General features: G+C 38.1%; 1 protein-coding gene across 5 annotated transcripts in view; it reads left to right on the top strand.

The window, feature by feature from the left end:
- Positions 1 to 17,676, top strand: part of LOC128698580 (von Willebrand factor A domain-containing protein 5A) — a 43,684-nt gene extending 26,008 nt beyond the window's left edge. For 4 of the 5 annotated variants that reach the window (XM_070103828.1, XM_070103827.1, XM_070103829.1 and 1 more), the window contains 11 exons: positions 2,120 to 2,280; positions 2,942 to 3,155; positions 4,245 to 4,371; positions 5,247 to 5,391; positions 5,575 to 5,769; positions 7,361 to 7,525; positions 8,497 to 8,650; positions 10,154 to 10,293; positions 11,598 to 11,783; positions 15,071 to 15,232; positions 17,192 to 17,676. In XM_070103828.1, the coding sequence (XP_069959929.1) occupies positions 2,120 to 2,280; positions 2,942 to 3,155; positions 4,245 to 4,371; positions 5,247 to 5,391; positions 5,575 to 5,769; positions 7,361 to 7,525; positions 8,497 to 8,650; positions 10,154 to 10,293; positions 11,598 to 11,783; positions 15,071 to 15,232; positions 17,192 to 17,359 (1,817 nt within the window). In that variant the 3' untranslated portion in view covers positions 17,360 to 17,676. Of the gene's footprint in view, positions 1 to 2,119; positions 2,281 to 2,941; positions 3,156 to 4,244; positions 4,372 to 5,246; positions 5,392 to 5,574; positions 5,770 to 7,360; positions 7,526 to 8,496; positions 8,651 to 10,153; positions 10,294 to 11,597; positions 11,784 to 11,931; positions 12,059 to 15,070; positions 15,233 to 17,191 lie in introns of those variants that run through there. The other variant, XM_070103830.1, reaches the window with a different exon arrangement.
- The last annotated feature ends 3,977 nt before the right edge of the window (positions 17,677 to 21,653 follow it).

The following is a 21,653-nucleotide window of genomic DNA, read 5'->3' as shown; positions in this document are numbered from 1 at the left end:
GGCAGTTTGGAGGGATATGTTGTGTATCTTTATATGTGTATGCTTCTAAACTGTTGTATTCTGAGCACCTCTGCTAAAACAGTGATAATGCGTGAGTGTGGTGAAAGTGTTGAATGATGATGAAAGTATTTTCTTTTTGGGGATTTTCTTTCTTTTTTGGGTCACCCTGCCTCGGTGGGAGACGGCCGACTTGTTGAAAAAAAAAAATATATAACATATCCCTCCAAATTGCCAATATCCCAAACCCCTCCTTTAAAGTGAAGGCATTGTACTTCCCATTTCCAGTATTCAAGTCCAGCTATACAAAACTAACCGGTTTCCCTGAATCCCTTCACTAAATATTACCCTGCTCACACTCCAACAGCTCTGAAGCCTGCCCATCAGCATTTTATCCACCAATACATAATCTAACAAACTACTTTCATTATGTGCTATATCATACCTTGTATACTTATCCTCTTTTTCATAAAATATATATTACCTATTACCAAACCTTTTTCTACACATAGCTCAATTAAAGGCTCCCCATTTTCATTTACCCCTGGCACCCCAAATTTACCTGCTACTCTCTCCACAACATTTTAACCCACTTTAGCATTGAGATCCTCAACTACAAGTATTCTCTCACTTGGTTCAAACTCCCCATGCACTCACTCAACATTTCCCAAAATCTCTCTCTCTCCTCTACACTTCTTTCTTCTCCAGGTGCATAAAGGCTTACTATAACCCACTTTACACATCCAACCCTTATTTTACTCCACATAATCCTTAAATTTATACATTTATATTTCCTCTTTTCCTGCCATAACTTATCCTTCAACATTATTGCTATTCCTTTTTTAGCTCTAACTCTATTTGAAACCCCTGACTTAATCCCATTTATTTCTCCCCACTGAAACTCTCCCACCCCCTTCAGCTTTGTTTCACTTAAAGCCAGGACATCCAGCTTCTTCTCATTCATAACATCCACAATCATCTCTGTCTTATCATTTGCACAACATCCACACACATTCAGACTTCCCACTTTGACAATTTTCTTTTTAGTAGGCTATACGGGAAAAGAGGGTTACTAGCCCATTGTTCCTGGCATTTTAGTTGACTTTTACAACATGCATGGCTTATGGAGGAAAGATTCTTATTTCACTTCCCCATGGATATGATAGGAAAAGCAATAAGAACAAGAACTATTAAGATAAAAATCAAAGAAAACTCAGATGAGTATGTATACATAAACATGTACATGTATGTGTAGTGTGACCAAAGTGTAAGTAGAAGTAGCAAGATATACCTGAAATCTTGCATATTTATGAGACAGAAAAAAGACACTAGCAATCCTACCATCTTGTAAAGCAAATACAAGCATCCTTTTTTACACTCGCTTGGTAGGACAGTAGTACCTTCCCGAATGGTTGCTGTCTACCAACCTACTACCTGTAAAAAACTCTATATCAAAGCCCTAATCTTTTACTTTCTTTCAACACTCTGGCCGTATCCCACCAAGGCAGGGTGGCACAAAAGGAAAAACGAAAGTTTCTCCTTTTACATTTAGTAATATATAAAGGAAAAGGGATTACTAGCCCCTTGCTTCAGGCATTTTAGTCACCTCTTACAACACGCATGGCTTACGGAGGAAGAATTCTGTTCCACTTCCCCATGGAGGTAAGAGGAAATAAACAAGAACAAGAACTAGAAAGAAAATAGAAGAAAACCAAGAGGGGTGTGTATAATGTATATGCTTGTACATGTATGTGTAGTGTGACCTAAGTGTAAGTAGAAGTAGCAAGACGTACCTGAAATCTTGCATGTGTATGAGACAGAAATAAAAGACACCAGCAATCCTACCATCGTGTAAAACAGTTACAGGTTTCCGTTTTACACTCACTTGTCAGGATGGTAGTACCTCCCTGGGTGGTTGCTGTCTACCAACCTACTACCTGTAAAAAACTCTATATCAAGGCCTTAATGTCAGTGTATAAATTAATTGTCATTAATGACTTATGCACTTGATAGACTTTTAACTTATCACTATTTTATTTTGTTTTATTTTATATCTTACGCCATTTGTACTCTTCATGTTCAGTATTAATTAATTCCATTAATACAACATTAAAAATTATAGATAGGCTCCCTGGATGCAATGATGGGAAGTATGTTGTTGTAACGAAGGCATACGTGATGAGCATTGAAAGTCACATATCTGGCGATTACGAAATTGCACGCATTATCTCGCATACTGATCGTCTAATGGTCACAATTAGTGAGGATACAAAGTCTGCAAAGGTGGGTTAGTTTCAGTTTTTGAATCACTCATTTAGCCTGTGTTTATGTGATATTTTTAATGGATGATACTGTGGTATTGAGGCCAGTGGTGGAGAATGTTTTGAGTGGTAAGGGCCTGAGTTACCAGCAGGTATGTTTGAGTGTGCTGTATTGGTGTGAGTGGAGACGAGGTATTTTGGATTTCATGTGCTGTTGGCGTGTGAACAAGGTAACACTTACGAAAGGAGGCAAGGCTTGACTCCTGTGAAATAGTGTCTGCACTTTGAAGCATAGGTTGCAAATCCAAGGATCGCTAGAAGTGGGAGGTCTGCTCACTTCTGACAAGACAGCTGTTGAATAAATGATAGTGAATGTATTTGTCTTCATGTGGAAAAATGGCTAATGTGGTATAAAACAAAAAAGGGTATTATATTTACAACCACCCAAGACACTGTATATAGAGACACTCGGTTAGTCATTGTCTTATTAATCTTAAGCTAGTCTCAAGTTTGCCTGAAAAGCTCTACATATTACAGGACTTGCTGCATGCACACCTAAATGTCATTCACCTTACAAATATTGTATCATGTTGAAATAAAGAATTTTATCTAATTTAATCTAATCTAGTGTTGATTTTGACTTATTAAAATGCCCTCCCAATAATTTGTTATTCATGAAACAGGTAACACAAGATGGAGACATCATATGTGATCATGATTGGAGTCTGGTAATCTACTACAGTAATCCTTACAAGACTCATGTACTGCAAGAGGTTGGTGACCACACTTCCAGTGGGTTTATGAATGACAACTTGATCATGATTAACATCTTCCCAGAAATCCCAGCCAATAGCTACTCCAACAAGAATGAAATAATTTTTTTCATCGATTGCTCAGGTAAGCCTTTAACAAATGCTATAAGTAAATGAGTACTTTTATATTTTGGTATCTGAGTCTTAGCTTTCACATGATTTTTTACCTTCCCTTTGTAGGTAGTCCCATGTAAAAAAAATTTCCATGTATTTGGTTAGATTAAAGTTCTGGAGGTGTAATGTGCAGTGTAGTGAAGGATGTTTCAGTTTGATGTATCATTTCAGTTGTGATTCCCAGGCATTAGTGGAAAGACATCCAGATGTGGAGTAAATTCTTTCTTTCTTTCAACACACCAGCCGTATCCCACCGAGGTGGCGTGGCCCAAAAGGAAAAACAAAAGTTTCTCCTTTTACATTTAGTAATATATACAGAAGGGGTTACTAGCCCCTTGCTCTAAGGTATCTAAGGCATATACCTGGAGGGTGTTCTGGGAGTCAGCGCTCCCAGGGCCCGGTCCATGACCAGGCCTCGTGGTGGTTCAGGGTCTGATCAACCAGGCTGTTATGGCTGGCCTTACGTAAAGTGACGTATGAACCTCAGCCTGGCTGGTTAGGTACTGCCTTTAGGTACCTGTCCAGCTCCCTCTTGAAGACAGCCAGGGGTGTATTGGTAATCCACCTTATGTATGCTGGGGAGGGGGCAGTTGAACAGTCTTGGGCCTCTGACACTTATCTAGGTGGTATTTACACCATCTTGTTAACAGTTACATACCATTCTTGGTCCAGCTAAATATTGTATGATATCAGTGTACTATATTTTGTTCTTTGGGTGAGCCAAAAGTGGGTCACCCTTGAGGGGCTCTTAATCCAAGAAACTGCACTTAGCCTCCCCTTATTTGGATTGAATGTGAATATCCCTTCCTTCCAATCCCTTTCTGATAGTTCTGTGTATATAGTGAATGATTCAATGTTGCATTAATGAGAATTAAGAAATTTTCTTATTTTGCTCATTTGTACATTCTGGCAATGGTGTTACAATAAATACGTATGTACATATATGGTATAAGAGAGCTGGCTACTTATATTCAGAGTTTATTTTGTTTTATAATTATTGCAGAATACTGCATTGTCATTCCCAGTAGAGTACAGCATTATATTTGATCTTTACTTTCAGAAAGCATGGTAGGCAAGAACATCAAATGTACAAGAGTAGCTCTTCTGTTGTTCCTCAAGAGTTTACCCATGGACTGCTTGTTTAACATCGTCACATTTGGCACTGATTTCTCATTCCTTTTCCCAGAGTAAGTTTGGGAGTTAATATAACGGGAATGTTTTATAATACCATCAGATAGTGCAACCAGTTAACCGGAGTTGAATCCTGGAGGTGGAAAGTACAGCGTTTGTGCTCCAAAGGAGGGGTGGAGATATGTTGCAGTTTTTGAACTGTAGTGAAGGCATGCTTCTAGCAAAGCAGTTAGGGAGATAATGATGATGAAAGCATTTCTTCTTTTTTGGGTCACCTTCCTTAATGGGAAACGGCTGATGTCTTAATAAAAAAAATAGGACAAAAGGGGAATGTTAGTTTTCCTCACATTTTCTTTATTTACAATGTTGTTGTTGTTACAGAGGAAGAATTCTTTTCTGGAGGCTTTAATTAATGGGGGTGGGGGGAGTTTTTGAACAGCTTCAGCCTCCCCTTTTCTGTCCCCTTTACCCTCCCCCTTTCCCTCCCTTGGCATTGCCCTTGCTTGCAGTATCAAATATATTTGGAAATTACTAGGTGACCTTGTATCACTAGAAATTCAATATGTTGTGGTCAAGGCTTTGTAAAATCATGAACTTAAGTGTTACAAGGATTAACAATTGCTCACCAAGTTTGCTAGCCCCAGACTGAGTGAATAGGAAATCTTGCAAAACTGGTCTTGGGTATTTTTTTTAACACACTGACCATATCCCACTGAGGTAGGTGACTCCTCAAAAAGAAGAAATGTAAAGTTTTCTTCTTTTTACATGTAGTAATTCATACATGAGAAGGGGTTACTAGCCCCTTGCTCCCAGCATTTTATTTGCCTCTTACAACATGTATGGTTTATGGAGGAAAGATTCTTCTCCACTTCCCCATGGAACAGTCTCAGGTATATCCTAGACAAATACTGTTCTTGTTCTGTATTTTTAGGGGGAGCCGTAAATATAATGAAGAAACATTGGCAGAAGCTTGTGTACACCTGGAGTCCCTTGAAGCTAACATGGGAGGCACTGAGATGTTTCTTCCCTTACAGGAGATATATTCACAACCTCCCAAGGCTGGATACTTTAGACAGGTTAATACTTATTTTGTGTATACACTGGATGCTATCTTGTCCACTGATTAACTAGATATCACTTTTGAACAGCTGATCTGAAAATTGGATAAAATGACAGGCAACTGATTACCAGCTAGTTTGATATTTCACGATGTTTTGAGTATTTTCGTACAGTGAAGTTTTATCTCCAATTTACTTCAGATTCTCTTGATCTCTGATGGAGATATATATAATGTGGATGAGGTGATTCAACTGGTGGGACGTAATGCCCACGAAACTCGAGTTTTTGCAGTGGGTGTTGGTGAAGGAGCATCCACCATCCTAATAAGCGGAGTAGCCAGGGCCGGTCGTGGCCGCTCAGAAATTGTGCTGCAACCGGAGCAAATTCAAGACAAGGTAAACGTGTCAGTAAATTTGTATCTTTCCTTGTCTTGCTTATGTGCAGCTTCCATCACTGTACAGGTGCTCCTCAACTTATGATGGGGGTTATGTTCCTACAAACCTGTCGTAAGTTGAAATTATCATGAGTCGGATATGAATATATTATATACAAGTAAATAAATAACTACTGTCAGTGAAAAAGTACATAAACAAATACAGCCTCTCCTCACTTGACGATGGGGTTCCGTTCCTAAGACCACATCGGTAAACGAATTTACTGCTAAGTGAGAAGCATATTATAATTGTAGTGAGTTTGTGTCAACCATCTTTGATATTATTTTAATGTCACCTTTGAACTATTTATAACATTTCTGGTATACATTTAAATGTTTATGAAGTATTGTACTGTATATTTTAATAAACAGAATAGAGGAAATCAGCTCTTAATATACATTATTTAGGTATGCATACTTATCAGAGAGCCCGTTGTAAGTCTGAGTCGTCGGTAAATGAGTACATCGCTAAGTGAGGAGAGGCTGTACATAAACAAATACAGTAGAACCCCATACCTGGGGTTTCAGCTTCCGCAGTTTCAGTTATCCAGGTTTACCGTGGCCCGAAAATAACTCTTAATTTTGCTTAATAATGATCCCAGAGCACAAAATTAGTGATGCTGGCAGTTCTTCAAAGACTAAGAGAAGCAGTGAAGTATTTCCCTTCAGTGAAAAATTTTTAATTCTCAACTTTTTGTGAATAATTTATCAATTAAACTTTATCATAGTTATGTATGTAAACAAAATGACATATAGGGTTCACTACTATCCACGGTTTCAGGTATCCACAGTAGGTCTTGCAGAGTATCTCTACAGACATGGGGGGGGACCACTGTAATTACTGTAACTAACTAAATACCAGTATTGAAAAATAAATGCTTACAAGTTACAGACTTGCTTCCTTCTTGCTGGGTAAAATCTTAAGTTTCATCTCCAAAGTAGTTGTTGCTTTGGCAACATCGTGAAGTCAAAATATCGTAAGTCGAGGAGCACTTTTTTTTTTTTCTCTCAACACTTTGGCCATCTCCCACCGAGGCAGAGTGACCCGAAAAAGAAGAAACATGTTTTTCTTCTTTTTACAGTTAGTAATTTATACAGGGTTATAATTTATACAGGGTTACTAGTCCCTTGCTCCCGGCATTTTAGTCACCTCATATGACACGCATGGTTTACAGAGGAAGGATTTTTCTCCACTTTTCCATGGAGGAGCACCTGTACAGTGGAACCTCAAATATCGAACTGCTCCCAACTCAACCATTTATGTAAGTGTATTTTTGTAAGTGCTTTTATAAGTGTATTTTTGAGGGTCTGAAATGAACTAATCTAATTTACATTATTCCTAATGGGAATGAATTCATTCGGTAACGGCACTTGAACAGCCATCTGGAACAAAGAAAGTTCGATATTTGAGGTTCCACTGTATTTATATTAATAGTTCACCTCTTTCTCCAGCCTATTTAACCATAAGTTATAACTTGGGTGTTATAGTTTTAGAGTTCACACCATGACTATAGTAATTGTGTGACCCTTCTGATACTATGATTTATTTCCAGGTTATAGGGTTTATTTTCTCAATGGTGCAGGAGACTGTTCAGAATGTACAACTTGTCTTCGAAGTGGAGCCAAACACCACCATCACACTCGTTCCTCAAGTTCCTCCTATTATCTTCGGTGGTCAGCATCTCGTTGTGTATGCAAAGGTGCCTTCTACAAGCACTGTAAGTTTGCTAATGTTTTTTACATAGCTGTGACAAGTTTCAGGGGTGTTTTGACCCTCACAGCCCAGCCTGAGCTTTGTTGACTGCTTGGTCAGCCAGGCTGTTGCTGCTAATAGCCTGTAGGCTTGCATAGCCATCACAACCTGGCTGATCAAGCAATTGCACAGACCAGTGCCATGATTACCATTCTTCCTTGTAGTAATGAGACTTGTTTTGATTAGCACTTAGAAATGGAAAACAACCATTGTTTTAGCATTATCTTCATTGTATGCAAGATTTCTTGCTATATCAAAAGTAAGATCAGTTCTGTAAAGTTAAAGGGTATAATTAAGGGCTTCAGGCCTTAAAACACATAATGAACCATCTATAAATTGAGATTGCAGTATGAGCATTTCATGTTTTCTTTGTACAGGTACTGTACAGTGGACCCCCGCTTAACGATCACCTCCGAATGCGACCAATTATGTAAGTGTATTTATGTAAATGCGTTTGTACGTGTATGTTTGGGGGTCTGAAATGGACTAATCTACTTCACAATATTCCTTATGGGAACAAATTCGCTCAGTACTGGCACCTGAACATACTTCTGGAATGAAAAAATATCGTTAACCGGGGGTCCACTGTACTTCTCAACTTACGATGGGGTTAAGTAAAAAATATCGTAAGTCAAATATGTACGTATATGATATGGTAAATAAATACATACAAAATTACTACTGTCACTGAATAGGTAAACAAAGAGATAATTACTGGAACTAACTAAATACATTATTAAAAAGTAAAAAAATGTACACAAGTTGTGGACTTGTTGCCTTCATGTTGGGTAGTTATCATAAGTTTTATCATAAGTTGCACCATCATAAAGTCAAAATATCAAAAGTCAACCCACCATAAGTCGAGGTCAACTAGATTATCCAAATTATTTTATCAAACTGTGATTTAATAGTTATGTACATATGTCTCCTATGAAGGTAAAGGCAGTAAGTGTCATGGGCAGTATTAGAGACACTGAGATAAATACTAGTATCAAGGGTAGCGACATCATTACTGTTGATGATGCGGAGAAAAGCCTTCATCTCTTGGCAGCACAAGCCCAAATCAATCAATGGCAGTTGTGTGAGGAAGGCAAGTAACTTTTGTTTTCTCAATATTTTTTTAAGCATTGTGCAGTAAATTGTCAATTTCTTGGGTTTTTCGGGGAACTAAGTTTTATCAATGCCAGATGATCACATTATTTTTTGTTTCTTTGATCTTGCCCATTTTTTTTTTCAATACTGCTATTTTAAAATACTGGATGAAACAAGACCAACACTTGGATATCTTTATTGTGGAAATGTTTTACCAACCAGTGGTTTCATAAGTCCATCAATCAAGATTGATAGACTTATGTGATCAGTCCATCAATCAAGATTGATGGACTGATCACATCGACTATAGACTGAGGGACTGATTATCTCAACTCCTGATCTTCAACCTTTCTTCTCTGTATTGGACTGAGGAAGACACTGGTTGGTGAAATGTTTCCACAATAACGATACCCAGGTGTTGCAAAAGTATCTAACTCATCATCCTGTCAGTTCTCTGAACCATTTATCTACAAACAACACCACTTCATAAAATTGATGGTTAAACAACTGATCACCAGATAATCAGTGATCTAGTGTATTGTATAGTAAAACTTACATACTGTATTACATTTCAACATTTTCAAGAAAGTATATAAACTCAAAATAGGCTGGAATGAATGACTGATAGTGAATAAACAAAAGAATGGACAGGGATTCTAACTGGGGCTCTGGCATGTAACAAGTTTAACTCTGTAACCATACAGAATTTACAATAGGATGATTTTACAACCATCACTGCTGTGTTATTGTTGTATCAGCAGCATTAACTATGCCCTACTGTCTCATCCCAGAGCCCCAGAAGCTTTCATGGTACATATATTATTCTCATACCCTTTTAAGCTTTGGTACACCCATGATACAGCAATGCTGGCTGTAATCATCATATTATAAGCTCTGTGGCTGAGTGGTTAAATTGTTGGCCCTCCTGTATGCAAGGACCACACTTCAAGCCTCTATCTATTTGTCTGTTTAAAACAATGTATATGCACTGAGAGTTTAATCCCTGTTTTTGGGATTAAAGCACAGGATGGCCCTGCATATACAGCACCTCTTTATGGTGTTCCATGTTTTTGTTTTGTTTTGCCAGTAATCTTCACCAGCAGGTGAAACATAATGAAAAATGTCTCAATATGTAGCCAACAAAAATGTGGAGCCCTCCTGTATTCTTGACTGATTGTAACCAGGTTACATGCAGTCTCAATGACCCTCTCAATTAACTAATCAGCATTTTCAAGTATGAAAACTTATTTCTGTGAAAGGTTTCATGAACCATTCTATGACCAGCAACGTGCCTCTTAGGCTATACATTATGTGACGTGGACTCAAGTCTTATGAAGAGATCTCTTCTACATACATAGCAATGGGGGGAACTTCATATTTACAAGGCTTTGAACTTGACCTGTAGTAGGAATGAATGGACTTTGTATCTGACTGAATTGAAGAGTGTATGAATAGATTCTACCAATTATTTATTTAAATTTATTATGCATTTACATTACAGATGTTGCTAATGATATAATTGAATTGAGTGTGGCTACTGGTGTCTTGTCCAAGCTGACGGCATTAGTTGGAGTAAACCAACGTGGAAAATTAGTGAAGCAAAGTTTATACAATGAACAAGATGTCAATTTTATGGCTATGGTAAGAACAATTTTGTTGTGATGGAGAACAAAAAGACACAATACCATGACTAAAAGTGTACTTTTTTTTGCTACCTCACATTTTTTGTAATAATGCATACTTAAAATTGTACCACATAATAACCTATGTCTAGTCTTAAGTAGTCCGTGAACATTAGGATTAGTCAGCCTGAAATGCACACCATGCTAGTCGCTTTCTTTTGTGTTTAATATGTTATTAAATGTAAACTACATTTTTGTAAACTGCACAAAGAAATAAAGTTTGTCTATGCACAAGTGTATATTGTGATTTGTAAATGGTCCAAGTTGGACCCAGATGTTGTCGTAAAGTTCTCTCTCCTGTGTGAGTTATTTGTGTTTTGTTGTGCTAAATAGATCTCTAAGTCTTAAAATGCATTAAGATGGGAAACTTGTCAGAGATAGTTGAAGACCTCATGGGAATGCTTCAAAAGTGCTTGTTATTGTTAGTCTAGCTGATGCCCATAGAAAGTGCTTGTTGTTATTGTTAGTCTAGCTGACATCCATAGAAAGTGCTTTTTATTGTTAGTCTAACTGATAACCATAGAAAGTGTTTGTTATTGTTAGTCTGGCTGACATCCACAGAAAGTGCTTGTTATTGTTAGTCTAACTGACAGCCATAGAAAGTGCTTATTGTTAGTCTAGCTGACATCCACAGAAAGTGCTTGTTATTGTTAGTCTAACTGACAGCCATAGAAAGTGCTTGTTGTTATTGTTAGTCTAGCTGACATCTACAGAAAGTGCTTGTTATTGTTAGTCTAGTTGACAACTATAGAAAGTGTTTGTTGTTATTGTTAGTCTAGCTGACAGCCATGGAAAGTGCTTGTTGTTGTTAGTGTAGTTGACACCCATGGAAAGTGCCTATTATATTGTCACCCTTGAATGTCAACTTTAGCATTCTTTTGTATCATTGTTGCAGCATTGATGGTTTAGTGTGCAAGTGCTTGTGAATGTCCTGAAAAAACATACTACAGTGTATCTGAGTTAAAAAATTTAATTAAAAATATATAAGTAATCAGTATCATGGAAAGGAAAGGAAAAAGGCCCATGAATACATGAGGGGAATTAAAACAAAATGAAAAAGCTCAGTGGAATGAAAATTTGAATTTCATTATAGATTTTCATTCAAAAAAAAATGCTTATAGTATATTGAAATAAGACTGTATGTAAGTTTCTTTCAGCAGGAGTCCTCTGTAAAACGGCATTATACACAATTTTTTATATTATTGGGGCTTTTACAATATGAATAATGTAATTAACGCACTTTTTTTTTTATATGTTAAACAGGTTTTATGTCGTGCTCCAAGTCATTTGCTCACTCAGGACTTGATTGCGTTTGGAGCTGATACTTGCTGCGGCTCACACATATGTTATGATTACGGAATTTTAGACTGGGAAGATGGAGCTCTAGGAAGCAGTTATGGAGCTTTTGGCTGTGGAAATGGCTGTGGAGGCAGCGGAACTTCTAACTGGGTAGGCGTTACTATAACAAGCTCCTGTGTAATATGTTCTAGTTATAGCATATATAAATTATTGTAGATATCTAAATAATTTTTTGTAGAATTTGGGCCTTAATTCTAACATTTTATTTTAGTTAACCATTTCACTGTCTCCCTCATAGATCTGTGTCATTGATGCGAGTGCCACTCAACTAGATCTGCATTTTAAGCACAGCTCCTGCAGTGTATGCTGTGAGCAGTAAATTTTAGCCTAGACATGAGAGAATGTGTCTGTGGTGAATGTGCACAGTGCATAATGGGAAAGCAAACAACTAACCTTGTGTTTGGTTTAAAATAGCAACGACGACTTGTTTTCTAGGATGGTTTTTTATTTTTGAGCCGTTTCTCAGTATCGATTGATACAGTGGAACATAATACTAGTGAAATAGAAATGATTTTGGTCAGTTTCATGACGAAGTAGCTTGTAATAGGGCTCAAAATACAAGTACCTCTTGAGTTACGATGGTTCAACTTACGATATTTCGACTTTACAATGGAGCAAGAGCAGTTACTTTGGAGATGAAACTTGAGATTGTTACCTAGCAAGAAGTCGGCAGGTCTATAACTTGTATTCATTTATTTAATTTTCAATACTCGTATTTAATTACAGTAAATATTTGTTTATTCAGTGATATTTATTTATTTATTTTATCGATTTTTGACTTACAATATTTTCGATTTACGATGGATTCATTGGAGCGTAACCCCATCATAAGTCAAGGAGCGCCTGTATTGGAAATATTAAATTTTTAGCAATTTTCCTGAATAAAGGTTAGGCCTCCCTACCCCCTTGGTCTGTTTTATGACTTTTTACTTGGTCTGCTTCAATTGTTTGGATGACTTAAATTGTGATCAATCATTCTTGGTTGTACAGTGGACCCCCGGTTTACGATCAGATCCCAATGCGACCAATTATGTAAGTGTATTTATGTAAGTGCATTTGTATGTGTATGTTTGGGGGTTTGAAATGGACTAATCTAATTCACAATATTCCTTATGGGAACAAATTCGGTCAGTACTGGCACCTGAACATACTTCTGGAATGAAATAATATCGTAAACCGGGGGTCCACTGTATTTTTTAGCCAAGAAATAGGGTAAGACTTCAACTTTTTTTGAGTGATGATAGATTTGAAATGGAGGGCAAATGTTTTATAGGAGATACCTGGGGGACATGAGTAATGATCAAAGGATAGTTTGCTTTGGCTGCTGGCATACCTATAGTGTTTATTTTGCACTCTGTTTTTAAATTGGAACTTGTTGAATTTTGTGTAAAATTGACTAAATTACCAACTTCTTTAAGGTAGTTCTGATAGTTGAATTGACAGTTTCATGCACACACTCAGTAGAATGGAAGACATACTATCGAAATAGCTAGGATTTTGGTTGAATTGAGTAATGGAAATCTTTAAATAGGAATCAAAGTGGGCAAAATCGCCGATAAGTAAGTTGCGCCCATACTACCAAATTTGCACCTGCATAATTCTTTAATTTTTCCGTCATATTTTATATTTTGGTGTCATTACCTTCAAAAAAAAGATTATCATTTGTTTTTAAGTCACAATACTGTCAATACTTTTAATTTTGGGGGTTGTTACAGTGAAAGGGTTAAATGAGTATTTGATTCATACAATATTATTTGTATTTTTTTTTGTATTCAGGTTTGATGAAGCACTATAGAAATAACTGACATGTATAAATATTTCAAGTTTGTTATTGAATAGACTGCCCTCTAACACTTTTTAATAGTAGTTACAGAGACACTATTATCATGGGAAAACCTAGATGTTTCACCCAGTAGGGTAAAACAGGGAAACTTTTTTTCTACTCATTATCCATCTCCCACTGAAGTACATATTTTGAACCAATAAAGAATAAACACATTCATCGTCATTCATTCAATCAGTCTTGCAGGAAGAATGCTGCTGTCACAGCTCACATGTTCTACCAAACTGCAACATCCTCAACTATCCTTTAGAGTACAAGTACTTCCCTTCCCACCTCCAGGACTAGCCCAGCTAACCAATTCACCTGATCCTTTCGTAAATATTACCTTGCTCGCACTCTTGACAGCATGTCACATCACAAAATGCACTTGCTTCCACTCCGATCAAACTGGCTCTCACACCTGCTGGATGCTCAAGCCCCTGAAATACAAATCCTCTTTTGTTTATTCTCTCCAACCATTTTTGGGATGACTTCTTCCCCTCTTTCCCTCCACCCCAGATTTATTCACTCTGTCAGTACCTGACCAGCTGGGCTGTGGTTCATATGTTGGTTTGCATGCAGCCAGCAGTAACAGCCTGATTGATCAGGCCTTGATCCACCACGAAGCCTGGTCATGGACCAAGCCGTGGGGGCATTGACGCCCAGAACACCCTCCGGGTATGCTATCCCTGTCCAACCTTTCCACATGCCTAAACCACCTCAACAACCTCTCCTCAGCCCTCTGAATTGTACCCTTGGTCACCTCACATTACCTTTTAATTTTTACACTCCAAATTCTCTACATGGTATTCTCACCACGTATTTTTCTCAAACTTGATATCTCCACATTATTTTTTTTTTTTTTTAACTGGCAGGGTAACCTAAAAAGAAAAACAAAAGTCTCCACATTATTATTATTTATTACTTTTATTGGAGTGTGAGCAGGGTAATATTTAGTGAAGGGATTCAGGGAAACCGGTTATTTTTATATAGCCGGACTTGAGTCCTGGAAATGGGAGGTACAATGCCTGCACTCTAAAGGAGTTTTGGGATATTAGCAGTTTGGAGGGATATGTTGTCTCTTTATACGTATATGCTTCTAAACTGTTGTGTTCTGAGCACCTCTGCAAAAACAGTGATTACGTGTGAGTGTGATGAAAGTGTTGAATGATGATGAAAGTATTTTCTTTTTGGGGATTTTCTTTCTTTTTGGGTCACCCTGCCTCGGTGGGAGACGGCCGACTTGTTGGAAAAAAAAAATTACAGTAAAATATTTGAAGAGTTGGATGCTTCACAAAATGGTAATCAAAAGGGTGTGCATTGATGATGTGAATACATATAGCTGTGTCCATGTCAAGGGCTCGATATAATAAGCTGAAGCTATGTTCGTCTTCCTTATATCAGATGTGATTACCTCCCATTCCCCGGTGCTATGTTGGCCCCCTATGAGTCTGGTGCTTCTCTATATAATAATAATTAGTTGAATCTGTTATTAAATTTCCCCTAAGTGTTTGATAGTTATTGCTAACATTTTGTTGCCTTTATAACATTCCAGAAGGAAGCTGAGGATGAGTGTGATGGTGAGGCTGAGGCTGTGGATGCGGATTTCCTGGCAATAGTAGTGTTGCAGTGTTTTGATGGCTCATGGACACTGGAGGATGCAGCCAAATTCTGCATGTTGCCTTTTTCTGAACTCAAAGATTGCAACCCCACCAAGGTAAACTATTGCAGTGTCCCAGACACTCAAAATAGAGCAAGCTCTCTTATAAAGCTCCTATATAGAGTGCAATTTTTTTAATGTGAGTGAAAAAATTCATCCACAGTTGACAAGCACAAACTATGAAGGACTTTCCCTACACTATTCTGTTTTGGATGTACGTATAAGTGGACCCCACTTCACAGCGCTTTGCTTTAGTGTTTTGCTTATGCAGCAGTTTTTAATTATACCCATTCTTCATTTATTCAGACTTCCTACAATAAGTATATTCACCAAGGGCAAAATTATTTTAAGGTATTTTAGGCCTGCCTCTATTACGTACTTAATGTATGATAGTGTAAACATGTTACCTGGCTTTTATATGCATTTGAAGGTGAAAAAAAAGCTGTGTTTCACTTTACAGTTATTTTTGCTTTATAGAAGTAAGCCTGGAACCTAACCTGCTGTATAAGTGGGGCCTTCTTGTACTTTAGGCCTGCTCAAAACCCTCTGGTTGAAGAACCTCCATCATTTTTGGTTCATACTGTCATTTGGTTTCTAGTGGCACCTTGTCTAATTCCACCCTCTCTTTGTCCTTTTTGTCAATATCTCTTGAGTATCTTTAATCCTGTGATTATTATTATTAACTTTAACACATCAGTCATCTCTCACCAAGGTAGGGTGACCCGAAAAAAAAAAAACAACACTCACTGAATCACTGTCTAGCCAGAGACACACCGATGTCACAGCTCAGACGCCCCTCCAAGCTGCATAATATTCACATTACCCTTAGACATGACATTTCCACAGTCTTCAGCATCCTCCTTGCTGCAACATTAAAAAACTCATGTTTCACACCCATATAAAACCATTCCTCTTTTTGCCTACATATCTAACATTTTTTGTCTCCTCAGATGCCTCAATACACCACCCACCTTTTTTCCCCCTTGTCAAATCTATGGCTTACCTCATCTTTCACAGACCTGGTTAAGATAAGATAAGATTTTGTTCGGATTTTTAACCCCGGAGGGTTAGCCACCCAGGATAACCCAAGAAAGTCAGTGCGTCATCGAGGACTGTCTAACTTATTTCCATTGGGGTCCTTAATCTTGTCCCCCAGGATGCGACCCACACCAGTCGACTAACACCCAGGTACCTATTTGCTGCTAGGTGAACAGGACAACAGGTGTAAGGAAACGTGTCGAAATGTATCCACCCGCCGGGAATCGAACCTGGGCCCTCCGTGTGTGAAGCGGGAGCTTTAGCCACCAGGCCACCGGGCCACCAAGCTCACTCTCGGATGTCTAAAAACCTTCACCTCCCTCCAATCTGATATCTAATCACATTACCTATATTTTTCAGATACTCTCATCACCTTGATCTTTCCTATATTCACCCTTAATTTCTTTATTTTACATACCCTTCCATGTTTCTTTATCTACCTTTGCAACTTCTCTTCAAAATCTCTCACTTTCTAAATATTGGTTTTAAAAGTTGGTAAACCTAAGTACAACGTTCAGTAATAATCCTGGACTTCAGTTACTAAAATGCACATACAGTCCTGGGAAGTATGAGGCTAATCTGAATAGGCATACTCAAATTGTATTCAGATTTTTATATTTCATTTTTTGAACTTTGTTAATATACCTTTGTTTTAATAGTAAATAGGTAATCATTATGTCTGATTAATAGAAAAAGGTACACAAACATATTTCTCCTTTTCCATTGATTTACACCATTTCCTAAAACAAATGGAGCAAATGAAGGTAATTTATACTTCATTGTTCCATTTACAGGAAATACCTTCATGCTAGTAAAGAGCTCTTGAACCAAGGAATTAGAACTACCACTTGGCTTCCTTGGATCAACCCTGATTACCTCCCTTCCTTCAGGCACTGTCTCCCTACAGCTTCAGAGCTCCCCAATAATCCAGTATTGAATTCAACCTACAATTGTGACTGCAGTATTTCTTTATTCCAGAATGAGACTACATGGGCCACAGCCATTGTCCTGATATTGCTGGAGAATAAATATAGTGAGATTCGCAAGCAGTGGACTCTCCTGGCCATCAAAGCTCGTAATTTCATATCTAATTCCAGGGAAGATGTGGATGCTCTAGTTAAGAAAGCCCAGTCTGTCTTGGTATAGTAGAAGTAAACTTTAAGAACTCGGCTGAGAGTTCTGTTTTTCTTTTAAATTTCGCGCAAATTTGCTTTGTGTCATAGTATATCAGATTTAAGATGTAAGAGTGAATGAAGGCTCAGAGTTCATTTACCCTCCAAGTTTCATATGTACAGTGAAAAATAACATCGCATTAACAATGTACCATTTTATTTGTTCAAACAAAATACTATAACTTTAAAACACACATACAGTAATTGGATGTCTGTGTACTAAGCTCATTCCCACTTCACATCATAGATAAAAAGCATTTTAGTTAATTTACAGGTACTGTATTTCATGGAGGAAATTTATCAAAGAAAGAACCTGTTGTTAGTAATGTTACTTTGTTCAGTGGAAGATATTTGAAAGTGAAAACCTGGTTTCTGAAGTAAGTGTTGCTATTGTGTTGTCATTTTTGGCAAATTCTTATTAGTTTATTTTTTTTAAGTGAGAAAAATTCAGTTAACCCACATTGTAAATAATGAAAGGAAATTCCAGTCTATCCTGGACTGTTATCAAGTTGAAATTTGATAACAATCTGGGATGGAATTTTTTTTTTTTTTCCTACCAGCTTACAAATTGAAATTTGTTCCAGCTAGAGTATTATTTATTCATAATGCATTTTTTTTTTAATTATGGAGACTAGCATTGAACACATTTGTACTTTATATACTAAAATGTTTAACACAGCACAGTAGTCAACTAGGAAGACTTGTAAAGTAAAAGGACACAAGTGCAACTAATGTGACATTTATTGTGGCAACGTTTCGCTCTCCAGGAGCTTTATCAAGCCATTACAAACAATACATGGACACAGAGGGTATATAAAGGCTCAGAGTGAGGTGAATACTAGTGAGGTACCATTTCGATGTTCACTAGTGGAAGTAGTAGTAGTAGTGGTAGTGACAAAAGTAATACAATATGGTAGAGCAATTAATTCGTACATGAGTAAAAGGAAATAAAAGCTATTACTTGGGTAACATAAAAATAGGTTGGACAAATATAAACTGGAATGAGGCAGCTTGTTTCAGTGTTCACTCTCTGTGCTTTGTGTAGTATAACAGGAGAGACTATGTGATGGCAGGGTTTACCGTTTTCAGGAGGATTCTTGCTAAGACTTCGGAGATGGTGAAGCTGCCGTTGTTTTGTTTAATTGTATTCGAAACAGCGATCAGTGCTGATTCGAGGCACTTGCGTCTGCGGAAATTAGTTTCTTTGATCACTAATTGGGCGTCTCTGAATTTCATGAGATGATTGGTGGAATTTCGGTGTTGTACACAGGCGTTGTTCAGGTTATCGTTCCTACATGCGTAAATGTGTTCATTGAGGCGGGTGTCGAGGTTTCTGGCTGTTTCACCTACGTAAATCTTGTCACAGCCTCCACAGGGTATAGTGTAAACTCCTGCATTGACTGGTTCGTGGTGCTTGGATTTTGTCCTGGTTATATCCTTTATTGAAGTGCTAGAAGCGATGGCGACTCTGGTGTTAGCTTGTGAAAGTGCTTTTGAGACGTTCAGTGCAACCTGACTGTTGGGAAGAATTATAACTTTGCTGGGAGTGGTGTTGATGCGTGGAGAATTTATGATCTGAAGAGCTCTTTTCTTGCAGTCTTTGATGAAAAAAGAAGGAAAATGTAACTCTGTGAATGTTTGGTGAATGTATGTACACTCCTCGTCAAGAAACTCAGGACTACAAATTCGGTATGCTCTTAGGAAAAACCCGATGATGATGCCTCTTTTGGTCTTGGTATCTTGACTGGAATAGAAGTGTGTGAGATCATTTTTATTGGTGGGTTTCCGATAAACTTGAAATCTTAGGTTGTTGTCTACTTTGTGAATGAGGACGTCGAGGAAAGGTAGCTTGTCATTGGACTCTTCTTCTAGTGTAAACTGGATCGCCGGTTCAACTGCGTTGAGCCTTGCCTGAAGATCCCGTACATCAAGACGTTTTGGAGTTATTACGAGGACATCGTCCACGTAACGTAACCAAGTGACGCTTGAAGGGATGATGTTGGCGAAGTGTTCGGACTCTAGGTGTTCCATGTATAAGTTGGCTAGGACGGCACTGATGGGGGACCCCATTCCCATGCCGTAGGTTTGTTTGTAGAGCTTGTTATTGAAAGAAAAACAGTTGAAATTAACACAGAGTTCAATTAAGTCAACAAAATCTCCGGGAGGTAGAGGAAGATTAAGGTCCTGATTGACTTTACGTCGTAGAACCTCGATGGCTTTTTTGGTAGGTACTTTTGTGAAGAGGGAAGTCACATCCAAACTGCTTAGTTTCTTGTCACGGATGGAGAGGTTACGGATGCGGTTGAGAAGGTCACCTGAGAAGCCATCGAGGTTCTACGACGTAAAGTCAATCAGGACCTTAATCTTCCTCTACCTCCCGGAGATTTTGTTGACTTAATTGAACTCTGTGTTAATTTCAACTGTTTTTCTTTCAATAACAAGCTCTACAAACAAACCTACAGCATGGGAATGGGGTCCCCCATCAGTGCCGTCCTAGCCAACTTATACATGGAACACCTAGAGTCCGAACACTTCGCCAACATCATCCCTTCAAGCGTCACTTGGTTACGTTACGTGGACGATGTCCTCTTAATAACTCCAAAACGTCTTGATGTACGGGATCTTCAGGCAAGGCTCAACGCAGTTGAACCGGCGATCCAGTTTACACAAGAAGAAGAGTCCAATGACAAGCTACCTTTCCTCGACGTCCTCATTCACAAAGTAGACAACAACCTAAGATTTCAAGTTTATCGGAAACCCACCAATAAAAATGATCTCACACACTTCTATTCCAGTCAAGATACCAAGACCAAAAGAGGCATCATCATCGGGTTTTTCCTAAGAGCATACCGAATTTGTAGTCCTGAGTTTCTTGACGAGGAGTGTACATACATTCACCAAACATTCACAGAGTTACATTTTCCTTCTTTTTTCATCAAAGACTGCAAGAAAAGAGCTCTTCAGATCATAAATTCTCCACGCATCAACACCACTCCCAGCAAAGTTATAATTCTTCCCAACAGTCAGGTTGCACTGAACGTCTCAAAAGCACTTTCACAAGCTAACACCAGAGTCGCCATCGCTTCTAGCACTTCAATAAAGGATATAACCAGGACATAATCCAAGCACCACGAACCAGTCAATGCAGGAGTTTACACTATACCCTGTGGAGGCTGTGACAAGATTTACGTAGGTGAAACAGCCAGAAACCTCGACACCCGCCTCAATGAACACATTTACGCATGTAGGAACGATAACCTGAACAACGCCTGTGTACAACACCGAAATTCCACCAATCATCTCATGAAATTCAGAGACGCCCAATTAGTGATCAAAGAAACTAATTTCCGCAGACGCAAGTGCCTCGAATCAGCACTGATCGCTGTTTCGAATACAATTAAACAAAACAATGGCAGCTTCACCATCTCCGAAGTCTTAGCAAGAATCCTCCTGAAAACAGTAAACCCTGCCATCACATAGTCTCTCCTGTTATACTACACAAAGCACAGAGAGTGAACACTGAAACAAGCTGCCTCATTCCAGTTTATATTTGTCCAACCTATTTTTATGTTACCCAAGTAATAGCTTTTATATCCTTTTACTCATGTACGAATTAATTGCTCTACCATATTGTATTACTTTTGTCACTACCACCACTACTACTACTACTTCCACTAGTGAACATCCAAATGGTACCTCACTAGTATTCACCTTACTCTGAGCCTTTATATACCCTCTGTGTCCATGTATTGTTTGTAATGGCTTGATAAAGCTCCTGGAGAGCGAAACATTGCCACAATAAGTGTCACATTAGTTGCACTTGTGTCCTTTTACTTTACATATTGTCGGTAATTCTACCAACTTTATTACAATCTGTAGTTAGACTTGCAACACCTTGGTATCTTCATAGCTTTTTCAGTTTAATACAGATGGTTATAACCCTGGAGACAATGGGAGAGGTAATTTTGTGATTAGTCCTCAGGCTAGGGGACTGATCAACTCAAAATTACCTCCCCATTGCCACTGTCCAGTGTTATAATCACTTGTATTTGACCAAAGCAGCCTGCCATGCAGATAAAGTATTTTGATTGATACATGTGCAACAGGTATCTTATACTTGTCAATATTGTGAATAGCAGTAGTAATTAATGGTGATAAAAAGTCTTGACATAGTTTGCCGAGTAACATTCTTGATACAGTATTTCAATATTTTTGTACCGATGTTCATTACCTTTTGGAAATTCATTGAAGGTTGAAATGACAGTCTA

The sequence above is a fragment of the Cherax quadricarinatus genome, chromosome 88 (genome assembly GCF_038502225.1).
Source record: "Cherax quadricarinatus isolate ZL_2023a chromosome 88, ASM3850222v1, whole genome shotgun sequence".
NCBI classification, from domain to species: domain Eukaryota; kingdom Metazoa; phylum Arthropoda; class Malacostraca; order Decapoda; family Parastacidae; genus Cherax; species Cherax quadricarinatus.
Note: the sequence above shows the minus strand (reverse complement) of the source record. Positions and strands in the feature narration are given on the sequence as shown.